The 27396-nt window shown below is 48.8% G+C and overlaps 1 protein-coding gene and 1 long non-coding RNA gene across 4 annotated transcripts in view; one reads left to right on the top strand and one right to left on the bottom strand.

Moving 5' to 3' along the window:
• The window catches only part of BCAR3 (BCAR3 adaptor protein, NSP family member), a 116895-nt gene that overhangs the window by 51272 nt on the left and 38227 nt on the right, over window positions 1-27396 (top strand). Inside the window, exon 1 of one of the 3 annotated variants that reach the window (XM_037045519.1) lies at window positions 14490-14706. The exons of the other annotated variants lie outside the window; for them this stretch is intronic. Coding sequence (XP_036901414.1) covers window positions 14623-14706 — 84 coding nt within the window. The 5' untranslated portion in view covers window positions 14490-14622. Of the gene's footprint in view, window positions 1-14489; window positions 14707-27396 lie in introns of those variants that run through there. 3 annotated transcript variants of the gene reach the window in all.
• On the bottom strand, window positions 9562-13098 carry LOC118986542 (uncharacterized). Its single transcript, XR_005066402.1, has 3 exons — window positions 12792-13098; window positions 12022-12122; window positions 9562-9871 (listed from the first exon to the last, which is right to left on the bottom strand). It is a non-coding gene; the product is annotated as an uncharacterized LOC118986542 (long non-coding RNA).

The raw sequence follows: 27396 nt of genomic DNA, 5'->3' as shown, positions 1-27396 counted from the left end.
CCTCTAGTGGTTATCAAATGTCACAACAGTAGCATTTAACTACAATTCAGTTTCTAAATTATTCTGGGAGCTTTTCACATTAAATATATAATAATAGTGTTATAGTTACAACTTCAGACGAAGAACTGTGTTTAAAGTGTACAAAAATGCAAGTTGTTTTTATTGACTTTATATAAGACATTAAAATTTTCAAGGCATTAGAATTATTGTCTAACATCTTAGGCAAAAAGGCTTAAGACACTGTGATACAATATGTAGATTTTGCAGGGGGTTGGTGTTGATTTGAAGTTTTACCTGTGGTAAACAAGAAATTTCCTTTGAAAAATGCATTTGAATTGTGATTTGACAATCGAAAAAAAATGGTAGCGTGACAGGAAGGAGGATGACACTGGGTAAGACCAAAGACATTATCAACGTGCTAGAGATTCGCAGGGAAGACCCCGTGCCTGTGGGACGCTCACCCAGGCTGGGCAGAGCAGGGCAGAGCGCAGGAGGTGGAGGCCCGCCCTGTGGGAGGCATAGGCGCTCTCGCTCTCGTATTTCCTGAGTGGAGAGACAGTGAGGAAGTGAAGTGAGGAAGCTTCAGGGGCTCTTGGGAGATCTGAGAGGGTCCAACTGTTAGGAGATCAAGAAGGCTGAGTTGGGGAACAGTACTGATTGATAAAATATATATATAACTACATATTGCTTTGCAACTTGCTTTTTTTCATTGGACTTCATGTTAAATAAATAGGTCTACCTATCTCTTGAATGGCTATCCAGTATTGCATTATATAAGATACAATTATATTTAACCAGTTCCCTACTGACATATGGGTTCTTCTTAATGTTTTCTTATCAAAAACAGTTTTGCGGTTATTTAACAAATATAGTCATGTTTGTTTTATATGCCATAGTAATTTAACAAGTCTTTATTGAGTATCTGCCATCTGCTGGTCACTGTCCCAGGAGCTGAGGATACAGCAGCGGACAAAACAGTGCCCCTGCCTCTGTGGGTCTTATGTGTTGAGGTGGAGGGGCAAGTCGAGTGTGTTGCCTTAAGAGAAAAGGACAGAGCAAGGCCACGAAGCTGGAGTTCACCTCTTCCCCTCAGGAACAACTCTGAGGCCAGAGTGGCTGGAGCCGGTGGACTTGAGCAAGAGCGGTGGAAGCTGATCTGAGAGGGTGGGGAAGGGGGGACGAGGCAGACTGCATGGGGCTTCTGTGTCTGAGTGAGGACACTGACCTACAGAGGGAGATGCGGAGCCGTCTCAGGGTCACTTTGGCTTCTGGCTGCTGGCAGACAGCTGGGTGCAGGGAGAGCTGTAGGGTGGCCATTGTGACTGTTCAGATGAGAGCTGATGATAGTTGGGACCTGTGATAGCAGAACGGGCAGTGAAGAAAGGAGATTCGGGGTATATAATGCAATAGTTACTTATAAAAATAAGAACACCCCCTTATTTAAGTACCTTAGTCTGCACTATAGGTGATGCTAAGAACTATGGCTCAATCAAAATTGTGTAAAACAAGTAGCTTAGATGTGTTAGAGCGAACGTTCTCAATCTCTTTGCTCTCAAGATCCCTTTTCACTCTGAAAAATTAAGCACCTCAAAAGAGCTTTTGTTATGTGAAGTTTTAGTGATTGGTGTATTGAATTACAACTTAAAATATGGGGATTTTAATATTTAGTTTCTCCTAATAATAAACCCATCGTGTGGCTATAAATAACAATTTTTATGAAAAATAATAATTTCCCGAGACCAAATTTCGCAGGAGAATGGCACTGTTTTATGTTCGTGCACATCTCCACAGAGTCTCGTCTGAAGGAAGGCAGCTCGATTCTCATCTCTGCCTTCAATCTGTTTGAAGTCGGAAAAAAAATCAGGCTTTGCACAGATACATAGTTTAAGAAGGGAGGAATATTTTTGTATTAAGGTATAGTTGGCATAACTATACTATAGTAAGGCATAACATTGTGTTAGTTTCAGGTGTACAGTGCAATGATTCAATATTTGTACGTATTGCAAATGACCACCACAGTAAGTCCAATTAACATCCGTCACCACACGTAGTTACAAAAAACTTTTTTCTTGTCATGAGAGCTTTTAAGCCCCACTCTCCTGGCTCCTTTCAAATACACAGAGCAGCGATACTAACTGGAGTCACCGTACTGGACACTACATTCCGTGACTTACTCATTTCCGACTGGAAATTTGTACCTTTTGACCCCCTTCACCCATTTCACCCACCCCTGAACCCCCAGGTGAAATACTTTAATAGACTTTTCAGATGAGTAAAGATACAGTTCCTTTGAGGTCATGCTAAGAAGTTGTAGTTTTATAAAGGTTAATTGCAACATGCAATCTGAGGCCATATTAATGAACTTTTTTTTGTCTTGCTCTGTTCCCTTAAAAATCCACTGGTCCATCTGTCGATTTCAATGGATCTTTTACCCATGTGTGATTTCGTACCATTGTGCATTGGTCATTTGAAAAATATTGGTCTACTGGGTTATTCAGATCTTTCAAATGTTAGCATGTTTTACTCTACAATAATATCAAAGACTCATATTCGCTACTATCCCTACACATCAGAAAAATCATGAAAGTATTGGGAAGCTGTCAAACCCGTGGTGGCGAATACAAGTTTCCCCAAATTTAATTTCCAGTTGAAAGTTCAAGTTTATCTTTGACAACAAATACTGCCAGTTGTTTTCCTTGAAGTGACAGGCTCACTTTGTTCATTTTCTGGCAAAGGCATGCCAAATAAATAAATACCCATGTCTGAGCAACCAGAGTTTGTCAGACATTCTTTGAGGTGGAAACGGTGTTCATGGAAAAGCAGCTAGTCGAGCTCACAATTTAATTGCACACTTCCTTCCCCTGGAGACAACTGTGTGCTTGGGGATGTGGGAGAAGGGCCTCGTGTGCATTCTGCCTCTCAGAGCAGTAAAGGGACGTGATAAAGTGAGCGATTCTTACTGCCTCACCAAGGACTTCTTAGGGGCAGCTTAGATGCAGTTTTAAAAGAAATATATTTTTAATTTTTTTAATATTTAAAAATAAATTTTTGCCCTGGCTGGTGTGGCTCCATGGATTGAAAGCTGGCCTGTGGATGGAAAGGTTTGATTCCCAGTCAGGGCACATGTGTGGGTTTTGGGCCAGGTTCCCAGTTGGAAGCGTGTGAGGGGCAACCTGTCAATGTTTCTCTCACATGTCAATGTTTCTCACCCTCTCTTTCTCCCTCCCGTGCCCTCTCTCTAAAAAATATAATAATAAACAAAATTAAAAAATATATATGATGGTCAAGAAATGCAGCGACTACTTATCCAGTTTGGTGCCTCTCCCTAGCTTGGTGCTAAGATCCCAGCAGTTTTACCCATCATTGCTTTCAGTGTAAATGTCACTTGGAGCACCGTGTCCTGGAGGGTCCCCGGCTCTGTGACAGCTGTTAGGAAGCTGCAGAAACACTTAGAACACAAGTCACCTCCTCCTGTTCACCTAAATCTGTATATTATTCTCTAGCTGAGTGTATTTTTTAAACCAGCTTGCTCAACCATTGCATTTTATATCTAAAGATACTGATTACTAATAGAAAAGAGACACTCAATTTTTTTCTAAAAATATGAAAAACTTGAGATTCTAGCCTGGGAATGAGAGTTCTCTGTGGCGGGCCTAGTCTTTGCAGCGGAGTGGCTTGTGAAGCCCCAGTAAACGCTGTTTTGTATGGTCAGTTCATTTTTATGGCTCACTATGTGCCTTAAAGAGCTGGGCCTGAAGCAGTTGTTGTTCTGCTCTAATTGCTTTATATTAAAACCATGAACACCCCAAGCTTGGGGAGGCCAAGGCCTGGTTTATGGCACAGAGGCTCAGCTCGGATGGGAAAGCGCGGAAAGCGCAGTCGAGGGAGGCATTACTTGGGGCGGGCGGGGAATGGACGCTCTCCTGATCCTTAAGCTTAAGTATTAATTGCCGCTGCGTTTGCCCATTTGTGCTCCCAGCGTGGGTTAGCTGGCTGAGCTCCATGCATCCTTTATGTCAGTGAGGATAAGGATGTGTCAGACTTTGGGAATGAAAACAGGCTGTTTGGCCCTTCGAGGCAATTTCCTTTAGAGTCCCAGCTCTCTCCAGATGGCATCTAATTGTTTCTTGAATGACCTCAGTGTCCAGGCTGCAGGAACCTGGTCTGAGAGGCCATTTCACATGTTTATTAGCCTGTGGACGAGAACTTACTGCATAAAGCCTCCATTCACACTCTCAAAAGAGCTTTTTGTGCAGAAGAAATGATGAAGCGGGTGGCCTGTTTCCTGTGACCACCAGTCTCCAGTTGGATTCTTCCTTTTCCCAGGCCCAGGTGGGTGTTTTTCAAAGGGTCTGAGTGGCCCAGCCCAGTCTGTGACGGCCCAGGCTCCTTCCCTCTGTCTTCTCCTGGTCTTTATGGCAAAGCCTCAGCAGAAGAGGCCCACGCCCTCATCTCTCCGGGCTCTCAGAGCATTCAGGGGCAGCTCATGCAGAGCGCAGGCGATGGGAGTTAAGAGCCGCTGTGTCTGGGAAGCTTCCTCCCACTTGGGAGCCCAGGTTGTGCACAGTTGAGATAGGGAGGTGCTTCTGAGGACTGAAGAGGGAGCCACCCTGAATTCAGATGCTGGGATGGCAAGGCTGGTTCACCCAGTGAGGACCAGGACCCTCGTGCCAAGTCTTGTCTCATGCCTTCACAGATCTGTGCCATTTGAGGGGGGAGGCCCCTCTCTTTCTGCAAATATGATGAATAAGAAGCCTTTGCCTAGATATATGAAAGCACACTTTCTGTGCAAACTACTTCCAAGTGTTTGTTGAGAATCCCTGTGCTATCTCTAAACAGTCGCTGGCCCCTCTCCTGTTCAGGCATTCTTCTGGGTGTTGGAAGGTGGCCATGAATGAGACATGGGTCCTGAGGGCAACAGACTAGGACAGAGCTCACTCTAACGAGCACTTCTACGGCGGGTGCTGGAAGGCAGAGATGGAGCCAGGTTCCTCACTGGCCTAAATGGAGCAATAGCAGTGGGTGAAGGAGGCCCCATCAGGCCACACAAAATGAGAATCTGGGCTCCAGGCCTGCTTCCAGGCCGTGTCCACCTAAAGACTGGAAGGAGCAAATTTGGAAAGATCTAAATGGGCTTTGGGGGCAATTCAAATTTTCCTCTCCCTAGAAAGAAGTCCTGAGAGCTGCCCGCCCAGGTTATCAATTTACCCGGTCAAGTCCCCCTGGCCTTAGGAAGGGACTGTCTCAGCCAGTCCCTCGGAATCAGGTTTTCTGTCTTTCTACAAGGCAGCATAGCCTCTGGAAACGTCCTCCAGGAACTTCGGATGGTGCTGCTGCCTGCATGACGGGCAGGGTTGTGTCAGCCATGGGATAGTGTTCTCCCCTCGCCTGGGAGGGGTCTAGGGTGGGGCTGGGTGTGGGAACAGAACTCACACCTCCATCCAGTGGCACAGGACATTCCAAATCCATGAATGCCTCTCCCTCTTTCTGGACGCTTATTCATGTCTACTTTATCCTTGGAAACTCCAGACAATGCCGTTCTTTAATGGAATGCCACTAGTTTCCACCCATCGCTGAAACACGAATGTTCAACCCTGTCATTATTGGGCATGCATTGTCCAAGTTTTCATGTAACATCAGTTTATGTTGCCTGCTTTTTAGTGTTTCTCAGATATAGGGATCACATCTTTTGCACATGAACTCCAGTAGAGTCATAAAAATGTATTATGTTTTTTAAAAAAAGATTTTATTTATTGACTTTTAAAGAGAAGGGAAGAAAGGGAGAGAGAGAAGGAGAGATACATCGATGTGAGAGAGCAACAACGATTGGTTGCTTCTCATATGCGCCCCAATCTGGGATCAGCCCACAGCCCAGGCATGTGCTCTGCCCAGGGGTTGAACTGGGGACCTTTCGATTTGTGGGACGACGCTCAACCAACTGAGCCATGCCAGTCAAGGCCAGTGCATTGTATCTTGATCTCAAGTTTTACCTACTCTCACACTCATAAAATGAACCCATAAACTCTCAAACTGCTGATGTGAGCTGGGAAATTTATGACTGGGAAGGGCAAGGTGACGTGGCCTGGGTGGATGACTGTTCAGGGGGAGAGAGACACCTCTGGGCTCTCAGTCCCTGCATCTCCTTCCCTCAGCACGCTGACTGCATCATCTCAGATCAGCTTCTGCACGTTGTGGGAGCACATGGCTGTGTAGGCTACTTAACTTAAAATTTTAAAGCTTTGGTCTTTAAGGGGAGGGAAGGAGCCTTTCCCTCTGCTCTAGTTTGAAAAATTTTAGGGAAGGAGTCTGATTGGTCTAACTTAGGTCACATGACTACTTGACCATTCAGTGTTGAGCGTTCTGATTGGCTAACACATCCATCATAAGTATGAATACTCATGCCATGGGGTAAAGCTTTTATATGTAATAATGTTTCTCTGCTATTTACATCATTTCCCTCTGAATTTTCGGGATCAGAAGTATAGTAGGCTATATTTTCTAGTTGTCTCTGCCTGCTCAGGGAACATGTGTAAATATATGTTTTGTAGATATATTTTCTTTTTGATCTTTGTAAGCCCTATACTCATCTTTTTCTAGTTTATCTCCCTCCTGGTTTATTTATGGGCTGCACACCTATGGCCTCTCAGTTTGATGGTCAGATCCACGTGGTTACAGAGAAGTCGTAGGGGTGAGGGGGCGGGGCAGAGAGGCTGTGGATTCCCCTTAGAGTTTGGCATTGGAAAAATTCCCACACGCGTTGTCACAAGTGGACCAACTGCGAGGCCGGTGTGGCTGCCTAGAGTGCGACCCGGTGAATCCCTGCTGCTGTCCCTGGTGACTCCCTTTCCTCCACCCTGCCCTTCCACTCCTCCGGGTGCACGCTGCAGGGCCTGGCATAGTGCTGTCCTTTGAACCACTGACAGAAAGAACCTGTTGTCCGCACCTTGGGCACCGGGAATGTTGACCATCTGGATGTCACTTCTGTGGGTGGCATAGTGCTTGGCAGCTGACGACTTTAGGAAGTGGAGAATCTGGCTGGTAATCAACACAGTTCTTCACAGGCAATGTACCCTAGGGCCCCACTGATGAGTTCATTGAAGACAACGGAGGTCCCTTAGCTCTCCAGCCATTGCCAGTGCTATTGGTTTTGCTGCATCCTGGCTCTCCTCACACTCTGGCCTCAGCATCCATCTGCCCCTGCCCTTTCCCATCAGCAATGAATGGACTAAGGTCTCTGCCTGGGGATAGTTCGGGTAAGTCCCCTGTCTGTGTTGCCCAGAATATCCCTACTCAGTAGGAGGGAGGGGTTTGCTGGAGCAGGCACATTTCCGCCTTTTGGATTTGCACAAGATAAGGTACTCCAGGCCACCCGGTGGAACCCAGGCTTCCATTATCATATCCGATAGATCCAGCCACTCTGAGTCATAGTTGTTTTAATTATTAACTCTAAGAACTGAGTAACCTCACATGTGTAATGGAGATAATAATACGTGTCTCCTAGTGTGAGTACTAAATGAGACACTGTGGTGAAAGCTCTGTATCAACATTGGCTCCTGGGGACCTTTCATATGGGTTGAGTGATGATGGCTCCTTGGAGCAGCCTCCCCCCACCCCCACCTTCACCCCCGACCCAGTGGAAAGGTAGAGAGGTTTCCATGACTACAGTCTCTGGGAACACACCCCTGAAGTCTGTGGTTGGGAGGGGTTACTCAGAGTCACGTTGTAGCTGCTCTGCATGTGGTGGTAAGCAAACGGGCCCCATCTGCCAGCTGGGTGAGGGGCGTCTCCCCTCACAGGTGTTTAAAGCTGCTCCCACAGCAGAGGGAAAGGAGCACTGCTCGCCACGGTGCCTGTGTGTCCGTCTCCTGCCCTAACCAACCGCAGCCCTCCTGGCAACTGACTTGTGTTCAAAGTAGCCAGCAGGCTCCGTCTGTCCTTGCTCACACCCACGATGACCTGGGTGCTCTCCTCGCTTCTTTCTCTACCAAAAAATAAAGATCAACCCCGCCCTGCCCCCAGGCTAAACACTCCAGGTCTGAATGGGCTCTCACAGCTTTTTGGGCAGGGCACAGAGGTAACCAGTGTGTCACTCAGATGGTAATGCTGGTGATCAATTTACAACCACGAGAGAAGGATCTTTTCCTATGGAAATATTTCATTCAGATGGCTGGAATTTGCTTGGAAATAGAGAAGAAGGAATTAATAAGGTCGTTTGCTGTTTTACTTAGTCAAGTTTTCAAGGCTGAAATGGGTGGAGTTAGCCCCGACTCCCCCTCGCCCCTGGCACAGCCCACCCTGCACCCCAGGGTCCCTGCCTTTTTGAGCACACTCTTCCACGCCTGCTTCATCCACTCCGACATGTGGTTGCCTTTCTAGGTGGGTGGCAGGCATGGAGTGGCATTGGAAGAACACACTGCAACTTCGGCAATTACTGACAGTGGGGACTGAGAGGAGGCAGCACAGTGGGGACTGTGTCTGGGAGGACACAGAAGGTCTAGCGAGAGTCGCTGGGCAGGGCCAGCACAGGTCCAAGGGGCTATGCCGGGCACAGTTCTAGTTCTAGAAGTGGTTGGCGTCAGTGACCAGGAACACCGGCCAGTGACCGAGTCAGGCACATGCAGTTGGTCCCCTGGGACTCTAGACTCATGTGGTAGATCTGGTCCTGGGGCAAGAACCTGGAGGGCTGGGCAAGGGGAGGGTGCGGGGGAGGGGCATCAGTCAGGGCATCCAGGCAGGACATAGGCTGAAGCCCAGTCCTGCAGCCAATTTGGTGTGGGGACCGTGGAAAGAAGAGGTGTGACCCAGGTCCTGGGGCAGGGGGTGGAGAGCTCAGTGGCTGGGATGGACCAGCAGCACCCAGCAAGGCCTGTGGACAGGTGCCGCACACACAGGCCGTCGTGCGGACGAGCATCTCTGCACACAGCAAAGACTCCAGTAGAAAGTCATCTGAGACACCTGAGCTTATGTGCAGTTTTAACATGTGATCTTAAAACTTTAAGGCTAAAATATATTTTAAGGCCTAAAAAACCTTCTTAAACTCCTCCCCATTGTTCCCTGGCTTTCAAGGTCTAAGAGTCACAGTATTGCCCCTGGAGCCTGCGAGGAGCCTGGGGCATGGCTCCTGTAGCCCAATGTGTGAGATTTAGGGTGCAGTTGGGCACGCGCCCTGCAGGAGGAGCCAGCGGGGAGACAGGGTGTGTCCTTCTCCTTTGAAAGGGAAGGGAGGCTCCCGTGTGCTGAGTGCCCATTGTGGGTTGGGTGCCAGTTTCTTTATGCTGTCTTACCTGATCCTCGCAAAAACCTCACAAGTCAGAGGAGCAAATTGAGGCTAAGAGCCGTTAAAGAATTTCCCAAGGTCACCCAGCTTGCTGGTGGTGCAGTGAAGACTTGAAGCCGTCCCCGCACTCCCTCTACCCTGCTGCCTTGCAGCTCAGCTTTGGAAGGTGTGATTTTGCAGACATGCTTGTGAGGCGGGAGAGCTCGTGGCAGTGGAGACAGGAGACAATGCAGCTGCTGTTTGCTGCCGAGCCTTCCCATCCTCGTCTGGCAGGTGCCCCTCAGCCCATTTGTGCATTGCTCTGCGTGGGAGGAGCCTCTGAGGGGCTTTGGGTCACTGTTGTTAGTTGCTTATGTAGCTCACACTTACCAAAAGTGGGAGGAGGGGGATCTAGAAATGTGCACAGCAAAGAAGACGTAGGAGCTATGATGACAAGAGAAACAAATGACTGCTCAGGGTGTGGTGCCTGCACAGTGGGGGGGGGGGGAGCGGTGCGGGATAGAAGGAAGCGTGGGAGGAGGTGGACGGCGCATCGGCTTGTGTGGGTCAGACTCCCAGGGATGTGCTGATGGGCTGCAGGACACACAGGAATCCCTGAAATTATATGTAAAACATTACAGTGTGTGCCTTTTGTTCTGGGAGGAGGGCCCATGATTTCATACACTCTAAAGAAGGCTGAGACCGCCAGCAAGTCTGAGTAGTTTGAGAGGTTGGAATTATGCCCCATACACATTCTTTTCATTTCGGCTTAATGCTAGAAGCAGGAAATAGGGCTTGTACAATGTAGGGTTTCTGGGGTGATGCCAAAAAATGGTGATGGTCAGGGGGGATGTCTGAGATGAAATTGTATGTGATAATGCAAGAAAGCAAAGCCATGGCCGGTGCTCGCCTAATTTTGCTTCACATTGTCAGTCACGCAATTTTGACAGCTAATTAGAGGAGTAGAAATTCGTGGGAGGACAGAAGACCCGGTAGAGAGAAGCCTGTTTGTGAGTACTTTGTCTCCTTGTTCGTGTGCTGGGCAGATCAGCGTGGGTTCCGGACGTGGGGGACTGTCGGACCAGGGTGTGCGCACTGCGTAAACTCACGCTCCGTGTGCACCAGCCCTGCCAGCATCTTATCCACAGCAGTCCACTAAGTAGCCCAGAGAGCTGGGCCGGCCCTTTCTGCCCTCCTCTCTCCAAGTCCAATTTGCATTCCTATTTGGAACAAGGAATAAATCACATTTGCATGTAGAAAAATATGTTGAGCTGTCTCAGACAGCTTTGTAGTCACCGAGCCTGATGTGAGGAGGTGACCTCATCCCCGAAGGCCTCTCCTCATTCTCACGATTTCCAGCTCTGCTCCCCCAACCCAGTCGCCTGTTACGGGGAGGGTGTGTGCTCTCTGACACCGAGCTCCCCCTCCCACCCCCCGCCTGGCCTCCTGGTTTACTGTGCGCAGAGTCCCATGGACAGGCCAGGTGACTGGGGAGCTTTGGGAAGCAGGGTTGCTGATAGATGGGCGCCTTTTCTGGCCCTCAGCTTCCCAGGTTCTTGCTGAGCCCGCAAAGGGCGTCCTCAGAGATTTAGGAGTTGTTCCCAGTCTTCCTTCCCTGCTTCCTAGGAGGCCAGGAGAAACAGCACTGGCAGCATTCCCTCCCTCCCTGGCTCATTAAAGCTGTCTTTGTTCCCCCAGAGCCCAGTCACTGGGGTTTAGTAAAGACAAAAAGCCAGGAAAGTTCCGTCTTTCTGGAGAGGCAGTCTCAGTGGTTGCTGCGAGGTTGGGCTGCTTTGGCCATGACGACTGGTGCTCACCGATGCATGAGTGAGTCCCTGCAGGCAGGGACACGCCAGCATTTGCAGCCCTGGACCCGTGCTCTCTGGTCACAGCCTGCCCTCCACCATGGGCAGTGCCACTGTCCCCAGGGCTGCTTGACAATAACCCAGAGCACCTCACTGCACGTAAGGTCCAATGCACACCGGAGCCAGCTTTGGGGAGGGAAATGGGGGATATGGGTGTGTGTTTTCCCGGTTTCCCTGGACCAGGGGAAAGCAGATTCCTGGTAAGCACCTTCTCTGCACAGGCCTCTCCCCCCATGCCATCTCCAAGAGCAGGTCCACCTCCCTGGGAGCCTGACCTAGCAGGGACCGTGGCACTTTGGGAAAGAGACTTTGAACTTGCTTTCAGCCTCTCTTAGCCCGAGGGACGCTGCCAACAGGGAGCATGTGTCTGTGCAGTATGGCTGACAGGCAGCTCCTGTTTCCATGGTTACTGCGTAGGGCAGGTTAGTACAGGGCTACCCAAGGAGAAATGGCACTGAAGGCAATGCTTGTGCAGGAGCCTTCCTCCGGCCAGCCTCAACCCTCTCCCCAGGGCAGGTGGCAACATTTGACCTGAGGAAATAGGGATTTCCTTCAAGGGTCTACCTGCTGCCCAGCCCTGGCTGTTTTCACAGGTGTTTCCATTTCTGCAGAACAGTGAGCCTCCCAGGTGATGTGGGCAGGGGGCGCTCTAGAGCACAGAGCTTTCCCATGGCTCAGTGCCACTGGCTCAGCCCCTCTGTCCATCTGTCCTAGACTTGCATTCGTGACACTGAGCCCTGTCCCCAGAAGGGCATGGTGTCTAGAAAACCCTGAATCCAGATTTGACTGGTCCTAAAGCACATGTACTAAGTCACTGCCCCAGTGTAACAAACAAATCACCACCTTTTCACGGGCCGTGTGAGTAATAGGTTCAATTATAAGACGTTAAAAATCTCGTACCTGTGTTTCCATGTGACCAGATACCAGGTTCTGCAGTGCCAGGCTGGAGTCCCTGGTCCCGTGTTCTCTGCTGAGTGACACGCCGTTCTGGTCCTCGGTTTCTTCGTACAAGAATAGAGTAACCATTGTGGGGAGAAAGTGAGGGAATTGATCAGGGTGGATGGGAGACATTTAAAAGCATAACAAGTGAGTGAAGGGCACTTCATGAATTCATGCAGTTATCATCTTTGGTTGCAATAGCAACAGGTGATTTTAGTCTCTCTCCTGGCCGTTTTGGGAGAAAATTGATTAAAACCCTTGAATGTTGCATCGTAAATTATTTTTGGTATGGAAAAAAAATAATAGTGGTTAAAAAACAGTTACTTAATAAAATCAGCCTATTCTTTAATCCTGATGGAACCAAATTTGGGGGAATTTTGAGGGGCATTTCTTGGAGGAAGCCGGGAGAGCCTGGGTGGGCCAGGGCTGTGATGCTGCCCTGACCTCGTTTTGCTTTTCCTCTGGCCCAGGAGCACTTGACTTCATCATTCTAGGTAACTTACATGCCTGAGTTATTTGCATATTTTCTTGCAGGAGTGCACTTCATGTTTTCTGGGGGTAGGGTATTGGAATTCAAAGGCTTTTGATGACTAAGGTCATGGAGTTTCTGTGCAGGATTGAAGGAGCCGCTTTTCTCCCTTTTCTGAGGCTGGGGTAGTGGTTTTTTAGCCACCTGGGGACTTTCTTAGCCTGGGGGAAAGGGAACTAGCTAGTGGGAAATGGGCCCTTACCTGGTGGCTGTTGGTCTGATTGATGAGTCATCCCCACAGAGCTGCCAGGGTCATGGGCCCTGGCTGCTCATGTGGACGTGCCCTTCGAACCCCATCAAATAGGAATGAGGAAACATGCTTCCTCGTGGATACAGTCCAGGACCTCAGAGGGCAGTATTGGCCCATCTACTGACCATCTTAAGGGCCCTCCAGCTAAAAAAAAACAACCAACCAACCAACCATGAGTTCTACCGCCCTTGGTACTTGCTTCCAGGTTCTCAGGAGCCTTCCCAGGACCCAGGAGTTCCCAGGACTGCACACCTCCAGAACCAGGGAGGAGAAAGAGTGAGGGAGAGAGCAGAAAGAAAGTCAGCCCCCGATTCTATCTGTGGTGTAGAACCTCTGTAGGCCTATCCCTGCATTGGCTGTGGGGAGACTACACCCCTGTCCCCGTCCATAGCTCTCACGCAAGCACAGAAGCTGCTCAGCAGGCACTGAGCAAACAATTCAATATTTTTACAGGCCTGGTCCAAAGGCTGAGGCCTCCTGAGTATTGGACACTAGTTTCCTATTGGATATTTGTCATACCTTCCTCATACCTCATCTCGTGTTGTTCCTTTCTGGACAAATTAGGTTCTGCTCCTTCCTTGTTGCAAGTTTCTGCCTGTGTGGAGTTTTAGCAAGCTTCAGGACACATTGCATTTTTCAGTGGCCGGAGCCACAGAAAGTTAATTGTTGGAAAAGTAGGAGAGGAGGAGCTACAGGCAGAAACCTGAGTTTGATTTTTTAAAAAATCTTCCCAAAACTCAGAACCATTGAGCATCCATTCTTACTAGAAGGAAAGAAGAAAGGCAATTGCTCTGCCCTAAAGGTGTTGGGAGGCTCTTGGTAGGGGTGACGGCATCTTAGCAAGGAAGAGACGAACTTGGCCAGGTTGGACGTGAGGTTCAAGTGCTGGATCTGCGCTAAGCAGAGTGGGCAATTGAAGTGACGTGTTTAGAGTGAAGGAGGGAGCGAGACAAACAGTTGTGTCGGAAGAGTCTACACAGCTTGTCCCCCATCCTCCCAACAGACTGCACGCCAGGTGGGGTGGGCCCAGGGCGCCCAGGCTGTTTGCCGACAGACTTGCTAATTAAACACCAAAAGGCAATATTGCTTTGCCAGTAGTGAGGGCTGTGCCAGCATTATCAGCGGCAAGCTGGCTGCCAGGGGCATCCTAATGAAAAATAAACAGCTCTGGGGTGGACTGGGAGAGTGGGGACAGAGGTCCTGCCTCGGTTCCTTAGGACTTCTAGGATAGCTCCTAGGCGGGAGTCACACCCTGGTCACCTTTAGGTCCTTTTCTCAAAGGAGCCTCTGTCTCATCACAAGGCGGTGTGATGTGCTTCATTAACCCCTAGGTGCTGGGGTGATGAGCAGACAGACAAAGCCTCTAAGAACAGGTTCCCAATGCCTTCAGCCCTGGGGAGAAAAGGCTGCCTGAGGGGCTAATGATTTCTGCCGGGTCTCCACATGGAGGGGACAGCTGAAGCCCAAAGCCTCTTCTGAGAGAGGTTAGAATTTCACCAGAAAGCAAGCCTGGTCACATGAGGATTTCTGGCAGTGTGTGCATGGCAGGCTGGACACCAGCCTGCCAGCATTGAGCGAGTGGATTGTATTGGCTTCAGCGGAGGGGAAGAGTCCCAGCCTGGCCTGGGAGAAGGAGCTGGCTCACTCCCCTGGCCGCCTGAGTGCGTGCAGGCACACGCAGTGCCGCCACCTCCGCCACCGCTGAGGGACTGGGGCTGATGCCCCCGGCCTCCTTTCCTTTAACCCTAAAGAAAGTGTGTGGTCCAGGGACTGAGCCGGAAAGATGCCTAAAGAATGCAATGCCTTCCACGCACTGTCAGCAGCTCTGTGCTGCTTCTACCACCGCAAGTCTTTCCTTGGAGTCAAGGTAGGTGTGGTTTGGGGCAAAAGCGCATCTGAAATTCCTTTGGGGTCTTGAAAGCACTAGTTTTCTGAAAGGCACTAGAGACAGTTTGTAGCCTGCTTGCTGGCTGTGAAAACAGAGGCACCTTCTCTGACCGAGGGAGCTTCCTAATCCCCCACCAGTGTGCCTCCCCTGGGTGCAGAATCTGTGTTTGGGGACGAAGATCCGTATTTCAGGACCCTTTCAGTCTCCTTGCGGTAAAATTTTATACCACGGTAGCTCAATAAGATTGAGCTATTTCTCTTCTTTCTCTTTGTCTCTCTCTTCCCTCGTTCATGATGAATGTGAGGTGGCCCCTCTCTCCACTTAACCTGCTGGCCCATTATGTCAGTAACATACATAATGTAGAGAAACCGCCAAATAGCTCCCTTCAAATTGCAGCCAGGTCTCCCAACACTTCGTGTTCAGAACGGCCTTTTAACGCTCCCATTTTTAACCTTTGTTACAAGACCAGAACTATAGGTTTTGCATAACCTGTCAACCCACTGTTTCACTGAAAATGTTCAGAGAACCTCATTGGACTAATTCAAGACGAGGCCTGTGTTCTGTGTTGCCTGCTTGTGACAACACTAAGAATTAGGATTTATACAGGCTCTCGCTGATTTGGGGTTTTTCTGTCTTGGAAAATGCTGCCTGCCCTGGCAGAACTGTGGACCTCAGTCGTGGGAAACAAACAGGAGGCTGAGGGCTCTTAAGGAATTCTTCCCGCTCCGGTGCGGAGCTCCTGCCCCGGGGGGGACTGACTGGCCGGGGCTGTTGAAAAAGCTGCAACAGGGCTGTGCTCTTCCTCTTGCTTTCTTCCCAGTGGGGCTTTGAGAACAACTCTCAGGAAAACTTGTTAAAGGGAGAATGACCCCTTTGTACAAAAATATACACTGAACGGGAAGAGGATACACTTCTAATTTTCCCGCCCTGTTGTGGTGTTCAGAGTAGCTTTCTGACTGAGCAGCAAAGTTCATTTTTATCTCTTTGTCAAGGAGGAGGGGGAGGAATTAATGACTGGTTAAAAGTGTTCTCTCCCTGATTTAAGAGCCCCTTTCTGTCCTGGAGCCCAGTGGGGTGATGTGAGGACCATGTGGTTTCTGGCCTAAAAATGGATCGTTCTGGCGTAGGGCAGATGAAGTCATGCCATTAGCAGTGTTTGCAGGCCGTCAGAGATAGGCCGGGAGGACCCAGAGGGAAGCGTGCACTGCGGGGATTGGCAGTAGGTCTCTACTCCAAGAGAAGTTCTTTCATGAGCCAACTCCTGCTAATTCAGAAAAGTGTGTGACTCAGCATCTGGTATGTGAGGAAAACAGCCCATAAATATCTGGGCCTGAGGGACAAGATTCCATTTGGCTACCCCTGCTGCTCTGTCGTTCGGTCCTCTGAGGCCTGCAGCGAAAGACACGGGCATGTACGGGGTTAGTCTGGGCCTGCCCCCTTCAGCCTAGCCCTTCCCCACCCCCCACCACAGCCACTCTGGGTGGTTGGCTGTTGGTGGAAACACCCTCCCCCCATCCAGGCTTGTGCCCCCACCCCAGTTTGTTGCATCTTCCCAGTGCAGAGAGGGGTCTGAACTGCTCCTGCACCCGAAAACGGGAGCCTTCAGACCCAGCTTAGGGTTTCCCATGGACTCTCGAGATGTGCTTCCCCATCTTGTTTTGTTTAGTCACCAGGGAAAGAAGGTCCATGTGTGCTGAACCCCTCCTCCTGCCGGATGCTGCCCCGAGGACAGCCGGCATTATTGTATTGGCTCCCACTTTAATTAGGGGTTTCAGGTCTTGCTGCTCATAATTAGTTTCCGTTGCAATTAGAGTTTCAAAATTAAATTGGGATTGATTGCCTGATAGCAAAGCTGAGATGAAGCTCCAGTTCTCAACCATGTATGTGTGCTGCTTCCCTGGCATGAGTTCCTCATGCCGAAAATAACACTATGGTAGCCATGGTAACTTTCCATTTGGCCTAATCCATATCATCTCTGGAGAAAGTCGAATGTTATTAATAGTGTTTGTTGTGTGGAAAGAAAATTAAAAATATAAAAGCCCCTTCGCTTCCTAAGAGACCTATCATACTGGTGCATGCAGGGAATAAAATCTTATTTGCAGAGACTTTGCAGAATTTGGAATGTATTTAGGGGCCTTATGTGGACATGTATACAGCCGTCCTAGAGAGGAGTTAAATGGGAGGCTGAGAACGGAGGGGAAGAAAGAGCAGATGCGGTCATTGCCGGCCCTCGAGGAGCTGGGTCAGAGAGGACATGTCCCAGGCACACTAAGGGGCAGGACTGCAGCCTCCCAGAAGGGCTTCGCAGTGGTGGTCACTTCACAGAAAGACCCCTGAATCCTGAACGAGAAAAGGAAGGGATGTTTTGTTTATGCCCAATGGAAAAAGTTTGAAATGAAGACATTCCTGATCTATATTACATTAGTGGTGTACATGCAAGTTCCAAGGCTCCTGGAGGTCAAGTGTAAAAGCCACGTGTAAGCCGTCTGTTGAATGGGGTGATAGATGGTTCCTGCCTTGGAAGGACTTAACCACAGAAGCATTCGGTCATAGTGTCATTTCGTCACATTTGCAAAAGTCTTCCCAGCGTCTGAGTTTCCTCTCACGTTGTCTCACTGGAGTCTCAAACCCTGTTCTCTGGGTCAGGCAGGGCAGGAGTTCACCCTGTTCCACAGAAGAGAAACTGAGGCTCAGAGGAACTATTCAGTTGGCCAGAAAGTTTATTTGATCTTTTTCTGTATGATGGTTCCAGTAGTGCTTAGTTGTCTTTAACGTCATCCAAAACAGTTTTGTGAGATTGTATTATGACAGCTGTCATATCAGCATGCATTTCTTAAAAACTTACCAGAATTGATGAATTTTTGTACAACCATTTTAATACTGAAGATGGAAGAAAATGTGCAACATTTTCAGCATATTATGCTTTATTATTCCAAGAGAGGTAAAAATGCAACTAAAACACACAAAAAATTGATTTGTGCAGTGTATGGAGAAAGTGCTGTGACTGATCGAATGTGTCAAAAATGGTTTATGAAGTTTCTTGGTACTATTGACATTTTGGCCAAGTAATTCTCTGCTGCGGGGCTGTCTTATGCATTGGAAGCTGTTTAGCCTCTACCCACTAGAAGCCAATAGTGGGAGATAACCGACATACTGAAAATATCCAAATCAATAAAGTTATTGGTGAAAATGAAAAATGTGTCTTTTATTTTACAGAAAAAAACTAACCAGACTTTTTGGCCACTCCAGTATCTGGCCAGAATCACTTAGCGGAGAACCAGGAGCAGCAGTCAGGTTTTCTGGCCTCAAGCCCAGTACCCTGTCCAGGGCACCTTATTAAGACAGTAGAAACCTGAAGCAAGACGAGATGTTAATGTGTTAGTTTGCAGGCCAGTTGGGAAAGAGCAGTGTGAATCTTGGTTTTCAGACAAGACTCCAGGGAAGCTGCAGGGTGCCCGGTTTGGCAGGCTGGCAACCTGTCCAGCAGGCGGCGGCAGGGCCCCCCACCCCCGGCAGCTTCCTGGTGAATTACAGAAGGGACCTGGAGAGGAGCTCATAGGTGAAATTTCCGGAGCTGGAGTGGGAACAATCTCCACTTCTCTAGTCTCTCATGTCTCTGATCTTTCTTGTGTGTTGACAGGTGGGTGAGTGGTGTGGGGGGACAGAAAGGAGTGAAATCTGCTGCCTTATCAATGGCTCCACCTGTGGAAGGGAGGTGTGGCTGTGTCAGGAAACTTCAGGGGAACCTCAGAGGCACCAATTACCTTGCAGGTGTGGGAAAGCCCCTTTTCTGAACGAGCATAAGGAGAGGTTAGATTATGGAGTCGGTGCACATGGGCCAGCAAGTCTCCACTAACCATTGGCAGTGTTCTTGTCAATGAGAAGTCATGGTCAGAGGCTGGATTTGAAGTGTCCGTCTTTCCCATAGAGTAGATTTGACTGCACTTTACAGCCACAAAGTGCTGTGTAGTGGGGAGAGTTTAAATGATGCTGTTGCTATTGCTGCATTTGTTTAACTAGAAATCAATTCCCTGGCCTCTGAAAAAAAATATTTGGAGCCTCACTGAATACACAGGCAACCCATCTGCACATCCCTAGAGGGCTGGGTCCCTGGAGCTTATTTTTGTTAGAAACTGCCTGTCGGAGGGAACATGGTGGAGCGAAGGGCCCACTTGTCTTCTCTATGTCTGGTCCTTTGGTTTGTCTGCTGTTGTGACAGCTTGGGTACTGATGACACATCTCAGGGTTGGAATGGCCTCAGTTGCCTTTGTCAGTGGGGCTGATCCCCGTCAGCATCAGCTACTGGAGAAATGTCTTTCCCAGTGACTCAGTCCCTCCTCTTGGTGGCTGCTAGTTGCTCATTTATCTCTCCTGCCCTCCAAACAAAAGCCCAGCAGTTTTATTTTTTAAGAGACGGACATGTATTCCATTAGCATCTGGGAGCTTTAGGCATCTGGTTTCAGCATCAGGGGAAGGACAGGGCTAGATCCCAGCGCCCCTCTCCCCACAGATCCCAGACCTTGGATCCTGGCCGAGGCCTTGTTTTTGTTGGAGAGGTGGGTGGGAAGCAGAAAGGAGCCCGGGATCCTGGGAAAATTCCGTCAGCCAGCGGGTTCAGCACCTCCAGGGCTGTGGAGAGGTGGGCCTGTGCCAAACACTGGGGAGGGCGCTAGAGAGTTGGGGCGCTCAGGCCACAGAGGTCAGCAGTCCTGGGAGGACCTCTGTTGTCACTGTGTGCGAAGATGTCGAAGTCAGCTTTTAGCCGATGTGTAGATTGGATGTCCCCGGGACAGCAGAGGAGACTCAGGCTGGCCTGTCTAGGGAGGGAAGGAGAGTCGGGGAGAGAAGGCCCTCGTGGGACTGGATGCTACGGCAGTATCTCTGTCCTTATCTGGATGCCCAGTGCGTCCACAATCCCAGGAGCTACTGTGGAATCTGGCTCTGACCATGAGAATGTCACAGCTTATTTTTCTGGCTTATGAAAGCACTATAATCAACCTTTCAGTTTGCATGGAGACCGACTCCCCCCATGTCTGCTCTATTACGTGTGCACTTCTACAAAAGCACCTATGCATAAAGAACCAACGAGCTAGAATCCTAGATTCTTAGTAAGATGGGATTGGAGGGACCACTGAGCCAGCCTCCCACTCGGAATTCACCTGCCCAGTCCCTACCGCCACCCCCTCGCCCAGCCTTTGTATCGGAGGCCTACTGATTGCTGGGAAGACAGTGAAAATTCCTACCCCAGAGGAGCGATTCCATGTTTAGTGGAGGAGGTGGACATGCAGGCAGCCCTCTCTGGGGTACATGGTCGGTGCAAGGGCAGAGAGAACACACAGCCTATTGCAAGAGCTCCAGCAGTTATTTCACCCAGTCTTGGGCCAGGGAATGTCCTGGAGGAGGCAACACAGAACAGCAGCTAGAACAGCAGAAAGAAGAGGCATGAGGGAGAGAGGAAGGACATGGGCTGTAGCTGAGGAGTGGAAGGCAATGAGACGAAGGGGTGGGAGAACAGATCTCGCAGGGCTGTGTGCTGGGCGGAGAGCAGTGTGGATGGGATGTGGGGTAAGGACTTGGGGGCTGGTCCCTTTGTGCGCAGGATGAGTTTGAGGAATGTAAATAGCATCTCCCTAATTCATGCCCAAGTCCTCAAAGCTACCCGTCACCTCTGCTTGTCCTGGCTCAGCTCACTCCTGTTTCCCTCCCTCCTCCTCCCCTTTAAGCCCTGTCTTCCTTGACACTCTCACTTCATAGCACCAGTTAAGACCATTAGGCGGGGTATTTTTCTGTCCCCACCCCTGCCCCCACAAGCTACGGCTATATCCATATCCATGACCCCCTGCTTCCTTCCTCCAGCCTCCAAGGCTCCCTCTCCAAGGCTGGTCCTGCCACCTGTGCCCAAAACCGCCCTCTTCTCAAAGATTCCCCAGAAATCTTCAGTCTGTTCTTTTCCACCCACACTTTCCTCTTAGCTTATAAACGTGCTCCGGTCTTTCCTTTTCCAAAAATAATCCTCATCCCATGTCTTCCTTCCTAGTCCCTGTTTCTCTCCACTCAGAGCAGGTTAACACAGCCTCCGCTCACTAATTTCCCACCGGCCACTTGGCCACCTTCACCTCACCTCACCAAGTCCAGTGGATGCTGTCCAACCCTGCTTTGTTGGAACTCTCTGTTGCACTTGACACTGTTGGCCAGTCCTTCCTGAAAGTCTGCTCTCTCAACCCCTAGGACACCACATTCTATTTGTCCCCTCCAATCCTTGCTGACCAGCCTGCCCTGTTGTTATGGACTGAATGTTTGTGTTTCCCCCAAAGTCATGTGTTCACATCCCAACCCCCAGGGTGATGGATTAGGAGGTGGGGTCTTTGGGAGGTGCTAGGTCACGAGAGGGGAGCCCACAGGAATGCCGTTACCGCCCTAATGGAAGACTGCAGAGAGCCCCGGTGTCTCTCCTGCTGTGCACGGACACAACGACATGAGGAGAAGAGGCCGGTCTGTGAACCTGGGGGCGCGCTCTCACCTCATAGTAAGGCGACCAGTGCGTTGATCTTCAACATCCCGGCCTCCAGAACTGTGAGAAATAAGTGCTTGTCATTTAAGCCACTCGGTTTATGCTATTTTTGTTATAGCAACTCACAATGGACTAAGGTACCTGGGTTTTTGTGTGTTTGTTTGTTTGCTTTTTAGTTTCTCTTTTTCGACTACTTAAAAACTAGCATCCCCTAGCCCTGTTCTCATATACCCTCTATACCCATTTCTTAGGCAACTGTTGAGATAGCTACCCCTCTGTACTGAGGATTCTGTCTGTCTCCTATCTGACTCTCCTCCATGGCAGCTGGACCGCAAGCCTGGGGAGCCACTCCATCCAGATGGCCCGCAAGAACCTCGGGCTCTGCCTCTTCTTTCTCAAGCCTGCCTCCCTGTCATGCTTCTGTGTTGGGAGGCGGTGGCTCAGTCATCTCCTAGGAGCTCCCACGCCTCTTCTTCAGCCTGTTCATCATCCACGTCTAATCCATTACTAAGTCTGCATGATTCAGCCCTGAACATTTCTCTCATCTGCCTCTTCCTCCCTGTCCCTACCACCAAAACTGTACTAATTCAGACCCACCTTCTTTTGCTTGGAATTCTTTTTTTTTCTTTTTTAAAAATATATTTTATTGATTATGCCATTACAGTTGTCCCATTCCCCCCACTTCATTCCCCTCCACCCTGCACACCACCTCCCCCCATCTGCCCCTTTAGTTCATGTCCATGTGTCATAAGTTCTTTAGCTTCTACATTTCTCACACTACTTTGCCCTCCCCCCTGTCTATTTTCTACCCACTGTCTATGCTACTTATTCTCTGTACCTTCTCCCCACCTCTCCTCCTCCCACTCCCCTGTTGCTATCCCTCAGTGTGATCTCCATTTCTGTGGCTCCGCTCTTGTTTCAGGTGTCCCCTCAATTTGCTCTTGTTTTTTAGGTGTGGTCATTAGTAACTGCGAGTTTGCTATCCTTTCACTGTTCATATTTTTTATCTTCTTTTTCTTAGATAAGTCCTTTTAACATTTCATATAATAAGGGCTTGGTGATGATGAACTCCTTGAACTTGACCTTATCTGAGAAGTGCCCTTCCATTCTAAATGAAAGCTTTGCTGGATAGAGTAATCCTAGATGTAGGTCCTTGCATTTCATGACTTGGAATACTTCTTTCCAGCCCCTTCTTGCCTGTAAAGTCTCTTGAGAAATCAGCTGACAGTCTGATGGGAACTCCTTTGTAGGTGACTGTCCCCTTATCTCTTGCTGCTTCTAGAATTCTCTCCATTTTAATCTTGGCTAATGTGTAATTATGATGTACCTTGGTGTGTTCCTTCTTGAGTCCACCTTCTTTGCGACTCTCTGAGCTTCTTGGACTTTCTGGAAGTCTATTTCCTTTGCCAGACTGGGGAAGTTCTCCTTTATTATTCATTCAAATAAGTTTTCCACTTGTTGCTGTTCCTCTTCCCCTTCTGGTACCCCTGTAATTCGGATGTTGGAATGTTTAAAGATGTCCCGGAAGTTCTTAAGCCTCTCCTCATTTTTTTAAAATTCTTGTTTCTTCATTATTTTCTATTTGGTTGTTTCTTTCTTTTTTCTGTTCCACTCCATTGATTTGAGTCCCAGTTTCCTTTCCATCACTATTGGTTCCCTGTGCATTTTCCTTCATTTCATTTAGTGTAGCCTTCATTTCTTTTACCTAATTTGCGACTAAAATCAACCAGTTATGTGAGCTTCCTGATCACCAGTGTTTTGAACTGAGCGTCTGATAGGTTGGCTATCTCTTGGTTGTTTAAAAGTATTAGCTCCGGGGCTTTGATTTGTTCTTGTGTTTGAGCCATAATGTTTTGGTCTGGTTGTGCCTGTTACATATGAGGGGCAGAGGTTTAGGTGTTCACCAGGGCGGGGCGACCCAGTTGCTGGGTTGTGATGCTGTATGTGGGGATGGGGTCAGAGAGGGAACAATGGCGCTTGCTCTGCTGTCTCTCAGATTTTGGTCCTCTCTGTTGCTTCCCACAAGCAAACCGGTCCCTTCTGGTGCTGGTTCCCGGGTGGGTGGGCTTGTGTACCCTCCAGGACCCTGTGGGTCTCTCCAATGAAATCTGTGAGGCTGGGAGTCTCTCCTGGCACCTCAAGCCCCACAGGTTTTTTTCAATCAATGCTTTTAGGCTTTATTTCCTGGCACTGGGGCCCTGGGTTACGCAGTCTGATTCACTGCCCGTTTTTTGCTTGGTTTATATGCGCATGAATGTGTGTCTACAGTCAGCCAACTGCCTTGCACACCTTACTCCATTGGGTCTGCTCATTTCCTCCCCGTACCTGGGTCGCCAACCACCGCCTTTTCCTGCCGACTCCGCCCCTCTTACCAGTCTGGATGAATGGTTCGTTGTTGTCGGCCTTCAGTTCAATTTTCTGTCTGTTCTGTTGTGTTTTTGTTTCTAAATTTTTGTTGTTCTTAACTTTGGTTGTGTGAAGAGGTACAGTATTTCCACCTATACCTCCATCTTGGCCGGAAGTCTTGCTTGGAATTCTTTAGTAGCTTCGTAACTGGTTATTCTATCTTAAACCTTCATAGGAGGTCATTTCATTACTTTCTGTTGGACATTTCTAGAGATGGAGAGGGTGCTGTGCCCTTATGGCAAGACATCGCCACATTTGAACAACTCCAATTACTAGAAGGTCCCTCCTTATATTGAGTCCAAATCTACGTACCTGCAACATCCATCTTATGCTTCAATTAAATGGACATAACAGCCCTTCAGATGCATATTTTTCTCCTCTCTATTGTGGGCATGTTTATTTTGAGCATGTCAAATTAGTTGGTATGAGTGGGCACCTTAAAATAAGATGAGAGGAATTCTGGACTCATTTCTCTAGGGAGTTGAACCAAGAATGTTTGACCTGTCATTTTGGGACAAGAACAGACCAAGGCTTCAACTATTTCAACACTGTCCTCATGTTCCCCTTAAGTCTTTTCTGTATAGACAAACCATTTGTAGTTTCTTATATGTTTTGGGAGATTTGGATTCTGATGTCAGTCAATCTGTTGCTCAGTAGGTCTGAGCAAATCATGGAAATTCAGGGCCTTGGTCATGATTTCTCTTGTGAGATGTAAATATTCCTGCTAGCTATTCACCTTCGGGGACAGTGCATAGACCCATGAGACACGAGTTGTGTTGTGTTGTGTATCTGTATCTCTAAGTCCAGTTCCTGTTGCTGTGTTTCTGCCCGTGACATCTAGCACAGCTTTTGTGGTTTTACAAAAGCTTGTTAAATGAGGTGTGTAGGTACTAAGGCGCTGACTCCTCTGAGAGAAAGCGACTTGTGAGTTGTATACTGGAAGCTGTGGAGTTGATGCTTGGCCAAAACCTATCTTGTGATGAGTCACTTTTTTACTGAGAACCTACTGTGTGCTGAGCCCTGACATATGATGCACTTCGTCCCGAAGCAGACTTCCAAGACATTTGTTTGTCACAGCACTGTTGTGGTGAGAAGGAATTCGGAAAGTCATTTACTCCACATCCTATGCTGGGAGGCCTTCGGAATCTTTGGATTTTCTTCTGTGTGTTCTGCACATCCCCTCCTTTTCCTCCCAGTTACATCGCCTGCCATCTTCCAACCACATGGAGTTTGTTTACTCAGTAGTTCGTCCTTCATTCGAAGTGAATTAGGAAAAGGATGGATTAATTTGACTTTGATTTTCCGATATTCTTACTGAAGAGCAGATAGGGCATCAACTTTGGTGAATAGCCACATATCACATCACTCATACTTTGAATCAGGGTATTGAATTAACAAGGTAAAATGACCAGCAGTCAATACTTCTGGTTTGGATCTCCTTGCGTACTGACCTTGGGTCAGCTGGTCTTTGGACCCGCACCTTGAGGTCTGCCTTAGCCGGGGCAGCCCCTGTGATCTCACTCCCCATAGATGTCAACAAAGCACTACTATTACCGAATGGAATCTCACTGCCAGACCCAGTGATTAATAATATTTCACTTGCATTGTCTCATTTAGCCTGTGTGCCAGCCCTGTGAGAGAGAGGGGTATTATCGGAAGTCACTTGAGGACATGGTTAAAGGGAGCAGAGGGTTTAGAAGGGGGTTTTCACAGGTTGAACTTGCACTTAGCTTTCCCTTGAAGCCCCTTGTTTCACCGGTGGCCCAGTAGACCTTTCCTGCATCTTAAGTTGGCATGTTCGCTGTCTGCAAGGGAAGAGTCAGGGCGTGGGCTGCCTCATGGAGGTGATTTGGATGCCTACTCCTCTGCCGGCGGCTCCAGGGTGTCATCCTGTAAATCTGATTGAGTGGGGGGTCCCCTGCAGTGTGCAGCATGGCAAGGTGTTAACAAATGGCCTGTTGAAAATGTCACTGTGTTTCAGTGTGCCTATTACCAGTGAAAGCTGAGACCCCCGGGAGCTGAGCACTGAGTGACCCAGGGGCAAATAAAGCCTTGCCAAGAGGGTATCTTACGATGGGCAAACCCACTGGGGCCAGGTTGTGGGGGGTGGGGGAGTCTTAGGGTGTATGAGTACAAGGAGCAGGTTCTCCCACATTTGAGAAGTGTTAGGAAGGAAAGTAGCCATTTTGGTGTTGGGTGTACTACATTCTGTCGAAGATAGAATTTTTTCCAGCAGTTTTCAGACCAAAGTCAGTCTCCTTCAGTGAAAAATAATTTGCAATCCCTTGGTGTTCCATCAAAGTAAAACTGAGCTTCAAAAGTGGCAGCTTTGTGACCCTGCAGGAGTGGGAGGTGTGGAGGAGCCGCTGCCCAGAGAATGACTGGGGGCAAAAGGCAGCGGGAATGTGACATCAAAGGGAGCCCTGAACCCGGCAGAGTGACTCCCACGTAGTGAGGTTAGTGCGGGGATTCGGTCACTGCCGCCCGCTCGGAGCCCGCACTGCTCTCAGACTCCAGTCTGCACAAATTACTGCTAAATCAGTCTTTTTCATTTACACAAACAGAAAGCTGAGTTTTCATGGGAATTGCTCAGAACCTTGATGAGGAAGTGTTCCATAGATACCCTCTTCATATTTTCTCTTTATGGTTTCTGAGCCTCTTTAGATACGTCTTTGATAAAGGCTGATAATGAGTAAATGAAATTCCTTGGATTTGGGTTCCCTAGGGGCTTTGATGGCGTTTTCCTGTCTGCTCTAGGGTCTGATGGCCCCTGTGTTATTATCTGTCTGTGAAAAGAAAAATCACATGCAGTAAGAAAATGAAGTGTCTTAATTTAACAGCAAATTGCAAATCAGTTTTTAATGGCACTGGAGTAAGAATCTGGTGTAAAGTGTGATGGATTACACGGTTTTCATCATAATGTGGAAAATGGCATCGAAACCCATCTGCAGGTCTTTGCTGAAGATGAGATTCTTTCTAGGATTTGGAAAAAGAGAAATCTATATCATCAAGGCACTAAAACATTAACATCAAATCAATCAAAGTGTTTCAGAAAGCTAAAGCTTACAAGATTTTATGAAATCTCTCTGCTACCGATTCCTTTCTGTGCAGGGGCCAGAACCCCTCGCCCCCTGGAGATGGAGTATGGAAGACACTCTGGACTGCGGTGGGACTGCTTGTGACCCATGCTCTACATTCTCTTCAGATATCTTGTCTCCTCACTGAGGCTGTCACCTGTCAGGCCACAAAGACTTTCTCACCCACGTCTGCACCTCCCCTCAGACCTAGCCAGGGAGGCCGAGTGGCTCGGCGGGCTCTCGGCAGGTCCCTGAGTTTCATCAGAGGCACCCTGTTCCAGGGACTGGCAAGCTCTTGATTGAAGTTGGCCTCCTGGTTAGTTCTGCAGAACTCTGGCCACCAGGGTGAAGTGTTTGTGAAGTAGGAGGCCGCCTACAGAGCCTGCTTCACTGAGCTTGAATGTAAGGATTCAAAGGAGCAGGCATGCGGCAAGGGACCCAAGTGAGACCCGTGGCCCCCATTTGTCAAGAGCCCAACAGCTGAAAGGCAAAGAGGCCCCGCAGATACCCTCAGGTCCTCCCCTGCTTGCACAGAGCATCTTTGTGTGAATTCGAATGAGGCACCCTCGCCTCAAGACACACTATTGCCATCTGCCGGGCGACCCTTATAGTCAATAAACAAATTTTCGAAGGCTGTGCATGAAGGGCGCCTCCTTCAGTGTGGTGGCGCTATGC

The sequence above is a fragment of the Sturnira hondurensis genome, unplaced genomic scaffold (genome assembly GCF_014824575.4).
Source record: "Sturnira hondurensis isolate 20B ecotype Veracruz unplaced genomic scaffold, ASM1482457v3 Scaffold0004322, whole genome shotgun sequence".
In the NCBI taxonomy this organism is placed as follows: Eukaryota; Metazoa; Chordata; class Mammalia; order Chiroptera; family Phyllostomidae; genus Sturnira; species Sturnira hondurensis.
The sequence above is the reverse complement of the archived record's forward strand: the minus strand, read 5'-3'. Positions and strand labels throughout refer to the sequence as shown.